This window comes from Micromys minutus (genome assembly GCF_963924665.1).
Source record: "Micromys minutus genome assembly, chromosome: 5".
NCBI lineage: Eukaryota > Metazoa > Chordata > Mammalia > Rodentia > Muridae > Micromys > Micromys minutus.
In genome coordinates this window covers 43911579-43929429 of record NC_137974.1, presented here as the reverse complement: position 1 = coordinate 43929429, position 17851 = coordinate 43911579, and the positions used below count along the sequence as shown (strand labels likewise).

The following is a 17851-nucleotide window of genomic DNA, read 5'->3' as shown; positions in this document are numbered from 1 at the left end:
ACACACACACACACACACACACGCATGCACGCACACATGCGCACTCGAAAACAAGTCAAAATCTAAATAGAAGGTCAAGAACACACAGCTGAGCAGTTGGACAAGGTGTGTGATTCAACCCACCACTAAGCCATCATTGCCCGGGATTTAGTCTAATCAGGTAATATGGTCTGATAGGCCATAAGAACTATATAACATCTCTTCCTGGCCTTTCCCTTCTCCCGCCATGAGATTCCTGGGGAAATGATTCGATCTTTGAAGCTCATTGTTTCCACAGTCTGACTGTCAGATTGCCCGAGACAAGTATCTCTTTAAAGTATCTGCACTTGTGCTACACCAGCTATACCATCATGACCAGCTGTGACAGACAGGCAGACAAGTAGATAGGCAGACAGACAGGTAGATAGGCAGACAGACAAGCAGACAGACCGACAGACAACTAAACAGACAGATGATCAGAGTGACCCTAGTACATAGTAAAAGCAAAAACAGAGAAAGACTCCTCCATGGTGTTCCTCACCATCCTTAGCATCTGCTGGGCCATTCCCGTATCTCTCAGTAATGGACTCAAGCCTGGTTCTTGATTTGACAGCCTCAGGCGTTAGCTACCGATGTCCTACTAAGATGAGGGAGAGGTTATTAACTCCACCCCCTGCAGCTCCTGTGATCCCTGGATGCATTCTGCGCCCTCGTTTGTAGTTTCCTGCCAGAGCCTATAGTCTCCATAATCATGACTCCTGTCTTCAGTAGCCTCTGCCCATCCCCACTGTGAGCATCCTCAGCTTTGTCCCTACACCCCACTCCAAGGCGACAGCTCTGCACTTAACCTCACACTGTCACCCGGTAACATGCCTGCAAACCACTGACATTATGAAGCAAACTCTGCTAAGGATCCATTCCAGCTAAAACACAAGACGGTGTTTAAGGTGCAGTGCCTTGTAAGGAACAGGGCCAAGAGGATACTTCAGTGCCAGGAACCTGCATTCCTCAGAGAACGTTCTAGAGTCAAACTAGAGCAGAGCTCTCTATGGCATGTATTCCCAAGGCTAAAATTGTGAGCCCTTTTAATTAACTTCGAATTTAAGTGCTTCTACCCCAGCAAAATCTATGTTTAACACTTACCTCTAGATAGTAAACTAGAGATTTACCTTGATGTGTAGGATTTGATGTTCCTTTCCTGCACAGTTTTGTTTGGCCATAGTTAATAACCCAGTGTAGATGTGCTGAGAACCCTCAATATCCAGGCGCCATGCTGAACACCAGAGGAAGAGAAGCACAGGACACAGGCCATGCCACCCAGGAGCGTGTGAGCTTCATTCAGGTCAGGTGATCATAGGCCATGGCCTGTGAGGAGATCTAGAAATATGACTGACTTGTGTGTGTGTGTGTGTGTGTGTGTGTTTTCTATCTGCCTTCCCCCAAAACCTGTAGGAACTAGGGGGACAAGGCTTGCTGAAAATTCAGATCCTAGGTGAGGAATGACTGAAATCGGGATTGCAAGCATCCTAGCTGAACCACAGACCCGCTCTCTTTCTCCTCTTTCCCATCCAGGACTTCAGGAAAAGGAGCCAAGCACACTCAAGAGCAGCTTAGTCACTGTGACTGACTGGAGTGATGTTTTGGACGTCTAACCACAATCTCCCACATCAGAAGACTGTTCAGAAGCTAGCACCATTTCAGTCAACAGCCTATAGGATCCTAACGCCCCTTAGTGTTTCCCACCATAGCAAGGAAGCCCATTCAGAACAAGGGTGTCTCTTATGACTCGGAACACGGAACTGAGAACAGTCAGGCTGCCCACTGTGTAAAAACAGCGTATCCTTTAAGTCATAAAAACTCTTTTCTTCAGTGCAGTACTCTCTAGTGTTAAATGTATTTTTTTTTCCAACTAACTTTTAAGTCTTTCTCTTGACTGGTAGCAGGCTTTGGTTTGAATTATTATAGCTCTTTAAAACATATATGTACTGTCCCACTGGTAGTGTTTATGTCAGAAAATACTGTTAAGTCTCTTCAGACTAAATTAGCGAACTCAGTGACCCTCATGAATGGTAACAATTAGCTAGGCCCATGGTAAATACCTTTCCTTAAAGTACCTTTGGTCCCACTGAGCTCTGAGGGTGTTAGCATGTTGTTACTAACGAGTCCTTTTCTGCCATGTAATCTTCGTCCGTGGATGTTTTCCGAATAATGTGCAACTGTTGTAAATGACAATTGATTTTTGTGAGACGGTCACTGGGAAAAGATGAGTCATTATTAAGCCACCCACGAGTCAGTTTTCCTGTTTTCAGTCCCCAATCCATAGTATAAAATACCTCAGAACTAATTTACATTCTTCAGTAATGATCTTAGCAATGACCAGAAAGTTTCTATAAAACCTTTTTCTCTTTTCTTTTTAAACATTTTTTCTTTTTTTTTTTTTTTAATTTTTTTTTTTTATACTTTGTGGTACTATTAGGACTATCTTCAAAAAAAAAGTTTTAATGGCTTGTTGATTGAGTCTCTCCTGTTGTCTGTTGGCCATACCAGTAAAACCCTCCATCATCCCCTGTGACTGTGGCTGGTTATTAGAGAAGACTTCTGGGCTAGATTTATGAAAGGGCTTGCACAACGCCCTCGATTCTAACAACCCCTGACCTTGGAATAAATCTCCATGACTACTGTGGCTACCGTTTAGAAAGCTATGTGTGCCCATTCCAAACCATGAAACAAAGTTCTCCTACCTCCCTGCAGGGGCCATTGTGTGCAAATAGGCTCCCTGTGTGTGTGTGCTGGCTTCTAAAAGCTTTAGTAAGTGAGAGTCAAAGACTATGAGTTGGGGGCAGAGATCAACAACCCACCCATCCCTCATGTCAACACGTTTTTATTGTTGTTACGGGTTTTGGTAGAAATCAAGAATTCAACCAGAAAGTGACAAAATCCAGCTTTAACGGACTATTTCAAGACTGTTGGTCTGTCACAATCTCCCCTCTCAGCCCCCCTGGACTGGGGAAATGTAAGGATCTTGTCAAACCCAACATATAAATTAAGTTGGTATTAGTAGGTCACAGAACTCAGTCCTTTAACTTACCTGTGTTTAGGGTATTTTCCCTCTTCTCCTCCTCAGTTTTATTCCTTTTTCTTTAGACAGCCTCTCCCTGACTACCTGTGCCTTCATCCCCCACACTCTCTACTTTTTCAGTCTAACTGCTGTCTTCATCAGTTTATCTAAAGAAAAAAAATCATTTTAAACGCACGCTTACACAGCACTGTTCACACACTAGTCTGTGGTTCCTAACCAGCCTTTACGAAATATATTTCAAGTTTTAACAGAGTATGACGCTGGAAAATGTTTTTATTGGTTTTTGTTTTCTTTGTTACTTTTTTAAAAGTTCCCCCTTTCCTTTCCATTGAGTACCTTCAAACATTGTGATTTCTTTTTTTCCCCCCCTTTTCAATCTTTTACCCTCTGGGAAAGTCATGTAGTCAGCCATGTGATTCATTCTGGGCAATTTATAGCATAGGACACAAGTAGCAATTCTTACAACTTGAAACAATGTATTTTACCCTAGACCAGCTCCTGTCCTAACTCTGTTGCCACAGGACTTAGTCTGCTCTTCATTTCTTCTCTGCACACACAGGGAAAGGAAAGCCCCCCACTGCTGGGGGGTGTGCTGTAAGGATCAATGTGCTATGACCTGTAAGCTGTGTGACAATGGGAACAATTCCTGCCTTTGTGGCTAAGTGACATGCAGGGCCGACCTCAGGAATTCATCTGCATCTTTGTTATAAGATCACCCGATCAAGTTCCACATCTTGAAAAATGTCCAGTGTCTCAGTGACCTAGTGTGTGCTGTGCGCAGACCCGTGGGACACAGGAAATGAGAGAGGCAGGTTCACACAGGCCCCAGAACTTCCTTAGCTGCCCAGCACAGCCAGTGGTAACGTGCTCTCGGTCAGGCAAGCCTTTGTGGTTTATGGTCCACATACAGGGCAAAGGCACCCTGGCCTCAGTAGCCCTTTCTTGAGCCATCATGACTAATGACAGTCCTAATGGACAACACTAAGGAACAAGAAAATAGTCACTGCAGCTGTCTGACTTGGATACAGGATGAGGAATAGTCTCAGACCATCCCTGTTCCATGCACGAGACACCTTTGTTTACCCACTTTGGTTTAACCTATGGATGGAATGAGGGAAGTTCTCAGCCCACTAAGGATCAAAGTGGCTATCATGCCCCGAGCCTTACGGGACTAAGGTTCGCCACGTCTTCCATATGTATAAAATATACCAGTCCTGTAAATAACCTGTTTATTTTCCTTATAGAAAGGCACAACAGAAAAATGATTAGCATATAACTATAAGAACATTTACACCCAATCAACGGTCTTCAAATTTATGTTTTAAAAAACAGTGTAAGCAGTAATTACAGGAGAGCCTTGGAAGGACCATTGTGAGAACAGTTCCCTTGCACAACAGACTCAAGATGCAGCTTGCCAGAGCTCTTTAGACGTAGGCATTTTTATCAAACTGTTTTGAAGGGCCTGTGGTTTTAAAATCTCCTTCTCCTCCTGGATACTTGGTCCGAGAAGACATGACCGACGTGGGCCCGTTGTATGTGTATCCCATTCTGAAAGGTAAAACATACTTGGGTTGGTTCTGTTCTACATGCAGAGAAAATGAGATATGGATGGAGCCATTTCTGTCAGTAGCCAAGAGCTAACTCTTCTGCTGGTTGGCTCTCCTCCCTCTTCTGCCTGTGTGAGGAGGGATGCTGGATTTTCTCATTTGTTCTAATATTCCTTCCTGGAAGTCACTTTTAAAGTTCATTTTATTGACATTCAGCCGGCTTGGTAGAGGCTTCATTGATTCCTGCCTATGTGAAATTACACTGAGGTCAACTTGGAGACCACACTTTTTTAACGTGGGCTTGACCTCCCAGTGACAGAAACAGCTTCAGAAAACAGCCACGGAATCTTTAAAAAATAGTAACTGGGGCTGGAGAGATGGCTCAGTGATTAAGAGCACTGACTGCTCTCCCAGAGGTTCTGAGTTCAATTCCCAGTGACCACAAGGTGGCTCACAACCATCTGTAGGATCTGATGCCCTCTTCTGGTCTGAAAACAGCTATACTGTGCTTAAATAAATAAATAAATCTTAAAAAAAATATATAGTAACTGTATCCTTAACCTCCTTCGGCTGTTACTTTTAATTCCAAGAGTCCCAGGAATTGTGAGTAACCTGTCCCATATGTAACAGTTGAGAATCGTGTGTGTGTGTGTGTGTGTGTGTGTGTGTTTTTAAACTGGACAGTTTTGCTTCTAGTTCCTACCTGGGTGTTTTGTTGTTGTCGGATATTGAAAAGCAAAATATGACGCCCCCAATGATGCAGAGAGAGGCTCCTGCCCATCCAATGAAGAGAGCAGCCCCTAATTCATACCTGTGAGAAAACAACAGAGGCATCAGAACCAGCCCACCTGCTCGCTAAGGTTTACACCCACACGGTCCTGCTCTAAACTTACAATGGAAGCACTAGCAAGTTCACTCTTCTTGAAATGGTTTTAGCCTCTCCAACTTCCTGACCGGAAGTGAGGGGGCGGGTCAGGTTGAAGCCTGGGCCGCCTGACGGATGAACACCGATCTTCTGTTCTCTGCCTTCACGTTCCCAAACCCTCCACTCCTTTTGTTCCACAGGTCAAACTATTTAGGCATAGTGTAGTAAGGAAAAGGAAGTCTGCCTGCCCCCATGTTAGTTCCTGTTAGTTCAATAAATGTCAAGTGCTTGCTGAGTGTGAATGCATGAAGGTGCAAGACGTGTGCAGAAAGGCTTGGGGACAGATGAGAGCATCATCTCCACAATCCAGTGGGCATGCTCATCTAGAAGTAACCAGTGACCAAGCTTCTAGGTGGCAGGACACAACGTGAATGTAGAATGACCAAGACAGCTCTTCTCCAGATAAGAAGGCCAGCATCTAAAAGTGGGACTTCAAAAATAAAGTCACTTGTTAAACAGCTAGAAAAAAATTCTTTCAGGTAAGGGACACACACACACACCATATAACAACTAAACAAGGAATAAGAATAGAGAAAAAAAAAAAAAAAAACCCTTGGGGGCTGGAAAGATGGCTCGGTGATTAAGAGCACTGGCTGTTCTTACAGAGGTCCTGAGTTCAATTCACAGCAACCACATGGTGGCTCACAGACATCTGAAATGGGATCTAGTGCCCTCTTCTGGTATGTGTGAAGACAGCAACAGTGTACTCACATAAAGTAAAAAACAAAAAAACCACCTTGGGCATCCTCTTTCTATGGAGTTAGGATTTTTTTTTTTTTTTTAATGAAAAGGCATCTCACTTTTATGCCATAGACAGACAGACAGACAGACAGACAGACAGACAGACAGACAGACACACACACACACACACACACACACACACACACGGGGGGGGGGGTAAATCTGAGGGTAAACTGGTCTGTTTCGGTCAAAAATGAGCCCACAATGTGTATTTGGTCACACAAGTCCACATAGAAATATCCTTTGGAGAGTTCAAGGTAAAGAGAAGATAGGGCTCCAGTCTGCGTCTCTCTATGGCTCTGACATGGACCAGGCGTGTGCTGAGAGCTTGGCTCTGGCTTGGGTGTGGAAGCCACAGCCACAGAGAACAGCTAGCAGGAGTTCTCCAGGGTTCTTGGCCCACTGATCCTTTCCACTGGGCCGTGTAGGGACCTCTGCACCCTGTACCCAGCATGGGCTTTCTGTAGCTGTGCAGTCGGAATTTCTCTAGCCCAGGGCCACTAGCAGGCAGGTGGTGGTTCTTACAAAGCTTCAGGGACATTTCCCCCATCTGGGATTGAGTTAAGTGTACTCTGGCCTTCGATCCTTTCTTGCACTTACTTCCTTGGGAAACCAGGTGACAACTGGGGGCAAGGACCAGCCTCGACAGAACAAGTAGGTATTAGCTCTGCATCTGCCCCTGGAAGCCCACAGACTTCTTCAAGGGCCCCCGTGTGGCAATGACGGAGACAAAAGTTGATGTAAATGAAGAAAAAGCACCTTTAGGCTGAGTGAAGGTGACATGGGCACCATGAGTGGAGTACACATCATCAGAAGAGCTGCCCAGGTCACAGTTGTCAACAGGTCAGTGTCTTAGAAAAGACACTGACCAGCCATCATGCTACACGTATGAAATCTGCATGGCCCAGATTTCTCATGTAGATCCCTTCTTTTATGTGGTTTCAATGAGATTACATATAAACTACGCAACCTGTGCCACATTGCCTGTCATTTGACTCCTTCAAACCCCAAAAGTCCTAGGATGGCCTGGCTTCAGATCTTCCAGACTCACCCTGGACCAGCACGCAGAAGACAGCACTCTCCATGGAGGCCACTCCTGTAGGAACTGGAATCTTGTCACCCTATCTCTGCTTGCCCCTGGAGGTCATCTCTCCTTCAACGATGCTGCCGTGGACACACACCCTTAAAAAGTCTCAGGTTTTCTTTCAGTTGTGAGCTTCCCCGTAGGAGGGCCCCAGCTGTAGGTGCCATTCATGGCTACCCATTAGAATGCCCAGCGTTGTTGTGAGGTCTGCGTTCTACCTCCCAGTCTCCTACTCCCAGAAATAAGACCATATAGCTAGACTCTACTCCGACAAGGTCATAACTCAAGATAACCATTTATTTTATGCTACATTCTCCCACGTGGCTGGTTAACCTTAGCTCAGGGACCCTGTGTCCATGCGTCCATAAGTCTGTCACCTCTGCTCTTTCCTGGCTCCTCTCCTTACCTCCTCCCCTCCCCAAATTCTTTCTTTCCCCAGTACCCAACCTCTATTTCCTGCCTAAGCCATGGGCCGAAGGCGTTTTGATTGACAGGTGAGGCATCCATACAATCCCAGGCTGCTCTGGAATCACAGGTCCATGGTGGGAATCTCTGCTGGGATTAAAGGCACGTGCCACCACTGCTAAGAGGGTCTCCGAGTCTTAGGGATGCTCAGTGGGTAGTGAACACGATAGAAGTCAGGAACCACACGGCTCAGTACCAAGACACCCCCACCCCTTAATGAACATTGCAAGTGGCCTGCCTGTGCCATTAATTCAAGCCTTCTTGAAGCTTACCAAGGGACTTACAAATGATGGTCTTCATTTGTAATAATCACTAGCTGTTTTAACTCCAGCTTTGAAATTTTGAGTCAGGGAGGGACAGGGGCCAATAGGTCTCAGGAGAACTGCATATCACTATGCAGCAAAGGGTGACCTTGAACTTCTGATCTGCAGTCCCTGCCTCTGGAATGCTGGGAGTACAGGCAGCCACCTTGGTTTATGTGGTGTGCTGGTTAGAACCAGGGCTCCGTGCACGCTAAACCAGTACTCTGTAGACTGAGCCACACACCCAGACCCTCGTTCCATTTTCTTAAACGCATTTTACTTTCCAAAAAAGCAGGATCCCCTTTGGGGGAATTAGTTCTATTTAATTCCCATTGCAAATCTTGCCAAATACTTCCAAGTAATCGCTACTTAGAGTTGAGACTAGAGACCCTACGTCACCCCCTCTTTATTCCTAACTCTGATGCAATGGCTTTTGTGATTGTCTCTTCCTCTCTCAGACTTCTTTATTCTGCTGACAGACCCATGTCTGAGTCTCCCACAGCAGGGTGACTTCAGTCCACACCTAGCAGTGCATGTCACGTGGCAAACCATGACTGGTTCCATTCAAAGGCAGCCTTGGGAGAAAGCAATAGAACTTCCACCGTCGTCGTCGGTTTCCAAGACGCATCTCCCTTGCCTCTGCCTGGAACTCTTGGTTGACTCTTGGTAATGCTAAGCAACTGATTTCAACACTCCAGGGAGATCATCCAAATTTCAAATTTATCTGCTGCATTTTTTTTAATGAGCATTAGCCTCTTGTTCCTAAGCCAGCTTTGCACTCCCATGGGTCTCTATGGCCCCATCCCCTCCGCTTCTTCCCTGTGCTGGAAGAATAATAACCTCCACTCCAGACAGACCCTCAACTGTAAGGTCAGAGACTGGTTTAGAGTTGAAACATTTTTTAGCGTACATCAAAGGACAACACTCATCAGAGTGTTGCCTTCATGGAGATTTGGCACATTTGTATCAGAGAATGTGACTTTAGCACACCAAGACTGGGCGATGAACTCACTTCCATCAGAAACATTAAAACATGGATGAACTGCTCAAGAGTGTCCTCCCAAATAAACCAGAAAGATTTGAAGAATTTAAAATATGCTTTCAAGTATGGGTTAGTCACGTTCCTCTCCTTGCTGTACCTTGAGCTAGATAAGGCTGTCCATACCCTTCATTTTTACAGAGGGCAAGGGCAATGTGGTGGTGCTGACTCAGCACAAAGCAAGGTGGTGCTGACTCAGCACAGTGTATGTGCCCTCTCAGAAATTAGCCCTGGCCAAAGGGTCTGGGGATGATTTATTTTCCACACCCAAACCTTGCACACACATTTTCATTTCTGACCTGATTTGCCGTTCCTGAGGGTCTCTTGGGCTTCATTTTGTCACCAGAGACATTCCAAGCCAAGGGCCAAGTCACTCATTGTGTCCCGGATGGACAGGAGATGTCACCCTGACAGCTCCTCCCACAGATCCTATAGTCTGGTGGGACTAGTCAGACATTAAGCAAACAATTACAGTACAGCGTGAGGACGCCCAACAATAGAACTCAAAGAGCATGTCTGTGCAAACAGACACGACTGACCTCGGCTCTGCCACATACATACAAACATGGCCTGAGGAAGGACACAGGAATGACAAGCCCTGGCTGTTAGGCTGTGCTGTGCATTGGAACACACACTGACATCCAGTCATTACAATTCTGAAATATAGGTGTAAGTATCCTCATCTTGCAAAAGAGAAAACAGAGACTCAGGGAGATTATTTGTCTCACATTTGAGCCAAGTACAGGGTAGAACTGAGATTTACAGCCTTTAACTGTGACCCCAAACCTAGGCTCTTAGCCTAGGTTGTTCTCACAATAAATGAGTTTATTAATACTTTTAAATGCCACTAATATACTTTGAGTTCCAGTTTCAGAAAGATTTTTCTCCCTCTTTGGCTCATTGAGTTCTCAGTGGCTCCAGAACCACAGGGTGTGGAATTTTTTTCCCCAAATGCCCTGGGGCTGACCTTTTACCCAGCACCATAAGAGGTGCCACTAAAGCCAGAGCATGCTGAACAGACCCTCTAAAAATAATGAAAAAAACCTCATCCTTTTGGGACCCATGGAATACTGAAGGGAGCTTATGAAGGTCACAGGTCTTCTTGGAGTACAGTGTCCTTGCTTTAATTAAAATGTTAATAACCAACACACATGCATATTCACACATGTGTGCGCTCGCACACACACACACAAATATGCCAGTTACCTTAATGCAAAGCAATATGTTTGGGGGGGGGAATGTAAAAAATCTAGGAAGTCCATTTATATGTTATCCACACAAATGCTTCAAAACTGAATTCCACCATTCCATCGGTTAGCCAGCCTTTTAGACATGGCTGTCTGCTGTAGATCCCTCCCTTTAATCTAAGGCCACCCAACTGCAAGGATGAGTCCATAGAAATGGAAATTCTATAAGGATTACACATAAACACGTCTGTTCCTAACGCTGCACATTCCATGTTGCTGAGGTTGAGTTTGCCCATCAAGAGTCTGCCCACCCCCCACCCCTTGCCATAGTCCACCTGCCGTCTGTAAGGTGCCAATCTCCTCTGCTAACAGTCCCTCCCACAGTCTGGTACCCCACAACACAAAACAGTGGCAAGGGCTCTCAGCCAGCAGCAAGAGCAAGACAAAGTCCAAATCCGTGTTGTGGGCTCTTGGTGGGGAATTCTCAAATTTGAGAAACGGAAGCAGAGCCGCACTTTTTTTATTCCCCTCCTTCAGTGTCAGCTGTCAGTTTCGGATCATGGCAAGCCCGTGTGCATCGCCTTGTAGCCCGTGTGACTTGCTACTAGGTGGCTTAGAAATCAACAAGTCATGTGCCGATGGCAGGAGCCTTGTTCCGATTTCTCCCTGTGTGCTACTGGGTGGATTATTCTCACTTTTTTTTTTTTAAATAAAGATGTTTCGAATGTTTTACTTAACTCATTAAAGAATTTAAAAATCCAGTGTCAGAAATGACTCCAGGGCACATTAAAAAAACAAAAAAGGACCCAAGAGGGGCCTCGCTCACAATCAACATTAAACTGATCTTTCTACCATTTTTATTCGATAACCTTTGACCAATATTTTCCTGGTATGTTATTTTCTTTAATCTTCATAACACTGTTCATCTGTGTTACTGTGATGAAGCAATGGGGTGACTCAGAGGTCAGGGCCCAGATTAGCCTCCCTAGACTGACCTGTCCCCAGTGCTTTCCCGGCTCCCACTGCACCAGGTGATCGGTGAGGTCTTCCAGGGAGTAACCTTACCACTTACAGGAAACTTAGAAGCCATCCACAGGAACTAAATGTCACGTTAGCCAGGGTAAATTGTAATTTAGTAGAAATAGCTCGTGTCCCAAGTTACTCCTTTTGTTGCAAAAACTAATCCATTACTTGGCAACACTGGCGACATTGATCTTGTCCAGCAGGGTGGAAAATTGGGGGGTTCACCTGGTCTTGGTCAGAAGCAGGAATGGTGTGCTGAGTCACAGCGCTCACAGAGAGTTCGGTGATGCGTTTACAGGCCGTTCTGGAGTGTGAATAAACTGGCCATGCTGACAGGGCTGTCCTTTAAGATAGGAAGTTCTTAACGGCAAATACTATTCTGAGACTCCTTCGGGGGAGTCTGTATGGCTAAGCCTGGCTGATGTCTCTGTGGGGGTGGAGAGGTGAGTTCTGTCGTACTGAAGGAACTATGTACAGATGGATCCCAGCACTGAACAATTAAAATGCTTCTAACAATCAGAATCCTTGCCAGCCCGATAGAGAACAGTTGAGAACCAAAGCAGGAGACCCTATGGGATGTGTTCTGATATGACGAGTCTCCCGGTATCTGAATACTCTGCAGATACTATAGCAGCCTATGTGTAACTCGGTACAGTGATACAGGTGACCAAAAATTAACAGACAGATTATGCCTCACCTGTGTGGGTTTTCCTAATGGTTGCACATTAGCCCCCCTTTGAGCCTTCCTTTTACTGGAGAGCCAAGTGTCAGAAAATGATTATTCCTTCTGTTAGGTCTCTAGCCTTTCTCTGTGGCTAATCTCAAAATACTGTAAAAGGTGAGGTTCTGCTGTGTGTAAGGACCTTTTAAAATAAGAGCTAACCTTTTCCGTAGTATTTATTATGCACTATCAGATACGACTTTAAACTTTGAACTACGCCATCCTCCCCAACCACGGTAACAATGTATCCTCATCTGCAGCTTGAGATCTCAAAGCATAGAATGACATCCAACCAGGAAGTAGCCGGGCTGAGTTTACTCCAGGCAGCGTGGAACCCAGGATCCTGCCTGACACCTGGATGGCTGAGCCATCTCTCCAGGCTCAGGGTCCTCTCCTCTGCTTACCCTTATCTCCACTAATGGAGAGACACAGACCGGTTCCTTCTGATGTCACCCCTGCTGTATCCTAAAGCACGGACTAGCTACAGAGCTACAAGAAGTCCAACAAATGAACATGCAGCACTCTCTGTTTGGTGATGCTCCCTGCCTGGTCTGGGAGACTAATAAACCCGCAAGTGTGAACTACCAGTAGGGTTTTAATGTTGGCACAGAGCACAAAGGGAACCCCCTGCAAGCTGCATCTTCCAAGAGGCAAGTTGGGAAGGCTGATCGGAAGCCTGGCTGGAGCGTAAAGGGATAGGAGCTGAGTTGCCAAAGCCCAACGGAAACTGACAGGAATAATTTCGCCACAGGCTAATCAGTAAAAAAGAAATGGAGTTGGCAAGCATGTGCTACCCTGGTTGATTTTTAAAGGCTCACTAGCCTAACAGAAGCATCTGGGAAATTCCTGTAACCAGAGGTGACTTGTGCGACTTGGGAACACAAGTCAGACTCATTCCTTCCTACCACTGACTTCCGTTTATTCCTGGTGTCTAAGGCTTCTGTGTGATGGGTCTCCTACCCAAAGCCCTGTGACCCCTTCAACAACCCCAGTTCACGTTCCAAATAACCTTGTAAGCAGAACCATTTTAAACAGGCATCCATAGTGCAGCATTTATGACGAGGTGGAAGAGAAAAGTTAAATAGCTTCACTAGGTCACTTGTGAGCGTATACGGTTGGGTCTCAACCAGAAACCAGCATGAGAGAGTTTATCTGAAAGCAGCTCTTCCCTACGCCCACCTCACCCCTGCCTTCCCTCTCCTTTCTTTCTGCCTTCCACCCCATGTATGCCTTTTCCATCTATGCTGAGGATGGAACCTGGCCCTCCCTCATACTAAGCACAGGATCTACACTGGGCCGCATCCCCGGTCTGGCAAGAATTCATTTCTAACGACTAAAACCTACAATAGTGAAAAGACTTTACCTAAGTATCATCTAAGTCCTAAAGTATTGGATCAAGCATGCCAGGAATGAAGAGTATTCCACAGTGAAACTGAAAACGGAAAAGCCTGCAGGCTGAGACGCCAAGCGTGAGACTCAGAGACCAAGCATCACCCGTAGACAGACAACACGGCTCTGTCTCTTTAAATGGGTCGTGGCAACAGGCTTCTACTTTGCTTGGTTTGAAAAGCAGTTTCTTTCTGCTGATCAATTGTAACCTGGAACAGTTTAAGAAAACAAAACAAGACGTCCAGGAAGTTAGTGGTTTGGGCAACAAAGCAAGGGTAGGAATTATCATGTGGGTTGTTAGTCTTGCTTTGGGGTACCTATTAGCCTAAGCTTGTAGGAGGTTAGGGTTTTTTTTCCCCCTTTGGATTTGTTGGGTTCTGTTTTAATAAAAAGGAGGAAGTTGGTTTGAAATAGCTTAAAGGAAAGAGAAGGGGTTGTTTTCAAATCTCTGTAAATGCCTGTGTTGGAGATGTTCAAGCAAAATCACCACATGGATGAAAAATCTCAGACAAAGAGGGGAGAGAGCAGAAACACAAACTCTGTGATTCTGCCAGACCTAAGTTGGAAGGAAATTCTTCTCATCTGTGTTGGGGGAGGGGAAGCATTTTAGAATAAAAAGACATTGAATATATTACACAGCACCAGGTCTCCTAGATCCTTGACCACAGCTCTACCCTCCCTTGAAGCTACGCATGTTTTACTTGTGAATAAATCTACAGCTGGGTCCCTTGCATGCAGTAGGAATTTATTGATAAATACTTAGTTTTGTTTTCCTAACTTAGGCAGCCAAAGGTGTATAAACTCGAGAGATACTGTGGAAATCTGCAAAGGCCTAATGCTGCAGAAGTATATGGTAAAAACTCACCAACATCACCAAGAGGAAACCATGTTTCAAGGCCTAAACTGTCTTCAGCACATTTTAGGATTCGGGCACAAGAGTGCAATTCAAACCAGAGCCTGTGGCAAACATCTCTCTTCAGTGCTTTGCCCAAGGACCCAGATATGTAGGTTCATGACAGTCACACCTTCTGGGGCCACCAGCAGGGAGAAGACACTTATTGTTAACTTGGTCTAGTCTAATGTGTGCCATTTGTGGGAAAAGGAACACGGTCATGCCTCCCAGCTCCATCTGCAAAGTCTTGTCTCCTAGGACTGTCAACAGAGCAGGAAGCACTGCATGGGTCTGAAAGCACAAGAGTCTCTCCGGTAACACTATCGACATCAGAGAAACATCAAAACCCTTCTTACAGCATCACCTCCAAACCTCAGCTCATCTGGGTTGGGAGAGTCATGAACTGAGTCCCACCTAGGTTCACACTCAAATGAACTTGAAATCAGACAGCGATGATTAAATTCTAGCAAAGTCAGCTGAGGACACACTCTTTCACAAACAAGCCTGGCCAAGGACTTGCTTGAACGGTGACTTTTCAAGACTTGCGCAGCCAGGCCAACTCCATGCTGGTTTTCTGTTGCCCATCAGATGAGATCACAGTCTTGGACCGATTGGTGTTTGAAGGCGCACTTGGTTTATCTGAAGCTCAGATTCCTGTCTCTCTTCTTTAACTAGAACTCGATGGGACTTTTACCACCCTCAAGTCTAATCATTCCTGGACCCAACTAGAGCTTAATAAGATTTCAAAGTCTCATGTTTCACCTTCAGGTTTAGTTTCCTGCAACATCTGTACAAATCTAATTTTCAAAACCACACAAGAAGCTGATCCTATCATCCTAGCATTCAGGGTGCTGAGGCAGAAGGATTATAACTCACATCTGTCCTGGCCTACCTACCAAGACTGTATCTCAAAAACACAAAACACAACAGAGGAAAAAAAAGAAGTAAGGAGAATATTTACAAATTAGAATATATTTTTCTAATATGGGTAGAAGAGTAAAATTTATATTGGGCCCAAGGACAATGGTTGGTTAGTTTGCCTGTTTCTTAATAAAATTTCTGAATGGACACTATTTTAAAATAAATATATGACAGAAACTCTGTAATTAAAAAGTAGCATCTAGTTTCAAAAATTATGAAATTAGTATTATAAATTGCACAGTTTAGAGCACGTGTTCTACAGAACTCTACCTCCTTGTTTGTGATGTAGATGAGTTTAGTCCAAGAGACTCTCGGGAGAGACTCCTACTTCATGAGGATATTATGAAAGTGAAGTAATTTAATGGAACCCAGCAATGCAGTGCCTGGAATATGTATATGTGTATGTGTATTTAGATAAATATAGATATAGATGTAAATGTAGATATAGATATAGGTATAAATATAATCTGTGTGTATGTATGTGTGTATATGTGTGTATGTGTGTGTATATATGTGTGTATATGTGTGTATGTGTGTGTATATATGTGTGTATGTGTGTGTGTGTGTGTGTGTGTATATGTGTGTATGTGTGTGTATGTGTGTGTGCATGTGTGTGTCCTACCACAACTCCTCTGCTCTGGCTTACAGAAGAGAGAACTAGAAAAGCAAAGCCCTGAAGACTTCTACATGCACTAGGAAAAAGTAACACCCACTTGACCAATTATTTCTGTACTTGACCTTTAAAGTTTTTATAAAACTTATCTCAAGTCTGTAATCTAATTGCCAGCCTGACTGACAACAAAAACACCACCCCCACCTCCTGCCACCCACAAAATAGGCACACCCAACTTTCTAGAGGAGTATGTGAGCTTCATGTGAGTTTCATGAAGACAAACAATTCCATATACAGCCGGCTATTCCTCATTTGGTGTCCCTGGGATTTTCACAATCTGAAGAAGTCATCCTGGGGACCCTATGAAAAGCAGCGGCCCAAAGCTCAGAAACAACAACCAGCCAGAAGCTGATGTGTCAGTCCTAAGGCCGTCAGCTGCAGATATGAGCAGGCATCCCCAGGGCTGGGTACCATGCTCCCACCACATGGTTAGACACCTGACTGTGTGTAGTTTCCTTATAAAGGCCGGGAAGGTCGAGAGACTCGCATTTTGCAAATGTTATTCTGAATGAAGCTATCAAGTTAAGTTCATCTTCATAGCCTGGCACTCTTTTCTTCCCATCTTCTTCACTCTAACTTTTCCTGAATTTCCATTCAGCTTTATGATGTAGAATGGATGAGCTAACTTCCCTAACTCCTCTGCTGGAGCTACTTAAAGATGACATATAATGTCAACAGTATCATCAAATGCATCTTTCACTGAGACGACTCATAAATTTGACGTTGAACTTACCAACGAACGTCACTTTCAAAAGCTGTATAGAAAATCAATGACATTTATTTCCATCATTTTCCTATGAGCTAGAAACATATCAACTGAAGACAACACTTACTTTTGCTCCATAAAGAGAGGATCAAAGAATTCTGTTGTGATTTTGTTCGCATACAGAGAACAGCCTGTCATGGAACACAGACCTGAAAAATAGCAGCAGGCAAGCACACTGGTCAGCTCTTCGGCCGTTTACACCCTGAAGTACCTTGTTTGGTAGGAAGTTACTATTTACCTGACAATATGAATACAATCCCAGCCAAGCAGGCGATTTTAGCTTTGGCTTTATCTGAGCCTCCAACTTTGGTACACTTCATTCCAAAGAGTGCAAAAATGGAACCGAAAAAGCCCAGGCTGACCGCGGCAATCATTAGCCCTCTACATGCCTGGATGTAACCTGTAAGTAGAGCAGGTGGTTCATGTTATCATAAAGTACACAGCTCTCCAGAAAGAAAACCTCACTTGCACTGTCACTTGGGATGGTTGTTAGAATGTCTGGGTGGAAAACCGGCAACATAACGGTCGACACACACAGTAAGGCATTCAAGAAAGGAAAGCAAGCAAATCTTCCTGAAAAGCCCATTCTGAGCCACGCACTTGAAGATCCACCTTATGCCTAGCCTCTGGCTAGATCTTTATGCTAGTCCTGTATTTACTACGGCATGCAAAGGTTCTGTGATTTGCAGAGGATGAGCTGGTAAACAGTAAAAGGGTTCCCACCCTGGAAAAGATCATTAAGTTCATGCCTCATTACCTCTCATTCTAGCTCCTTAGTGTATCAACCTTCTCAACAGATAGCATATTGAGTCTGACACTGCAGAAAGCTTACAACTGGGCAGCAAGATCTCCCACAGGATAAAAATCTACAGATACCCGTGGAAGTTCATAAGTGAGACTAGCCAGCATCTGTTAGTGACCCGAGTTGAATCTAAGAATCATTTTAGAGACACTGTGCTGTTGTTAGTTAGAGTGCCTATAATAAAGTGTGTTTTAGAAAATATTGCCTCCTAGAAGAGTAACTTATAATCAAGCCAAGTGTTGGGATGTGAATGAACGCCTTTTGTTAATTTGTTAGCTCGTTCCTAGTGAAGCATTTGTGTGTCAGTCGCATACTG

The 17851-nt window shown here is 44.6% G+C and overlaps 2 protein-coding genes across 7 annotated transcripts in view; one reads left to right on the top strand and one right to left on the bottom strand.

Annotated features, from left to right (window-relative positions):
* Positions 1 to 1653, top strand: part of DZIP1 (DAZ interacting zinc finger protein 1) — a 43695-nt gene extending 42042 nt beyond the window's left edge. Inside the window, exon 19 of the mRNA XM_080917188.1 lies at positions 1552 to 1653. Within this exon, the coding sequence (XP_080773314.1) occupies positions 1552 to 1631 (80 nt within the window). The 3' untranslated portion in view covers positions 1632 to 1653. The remainder of the gene's footprint in view (positions 1 to 1551) is intronic.
* A 2829-nt stretch (positions 1654 to 4482) lies between these two features.
* CLDN10 (claudin 10) overlaps positions 4483 to 17851 on the bottom strand; it is a gene marked incomplete at both ends in the record, with an annotated part of 80893 nt that continues 67524 nt past the window's right edge. For 3 of the 6 annotated variants that reach the window (XM_080917388.1, XM_080917389.1, XM_080917387.1), the window contains 4 exons: positions 4483 to 4606; positions 5309 to 5416; positions 16801 to 16882; positions 16972 to 17133. In XM_080917388.1, the coding sequence (XP_080773514.1) occupies positions 4483 to 4606; positions 5309 to 5416; positions 16801 to 16882; positions 16972 to 17133 (476 nt within the window). The remainder of the gene's footprint in view (positions 4607 to 5308; positions 5417 to 16800; positions 16883 to 16971; positions 17134 to 17851) is intronic. The other 3 variants (XM_080917391.1, XM_080917392.1, XM_080917390.1) reach the window with 1 other exon arrangement.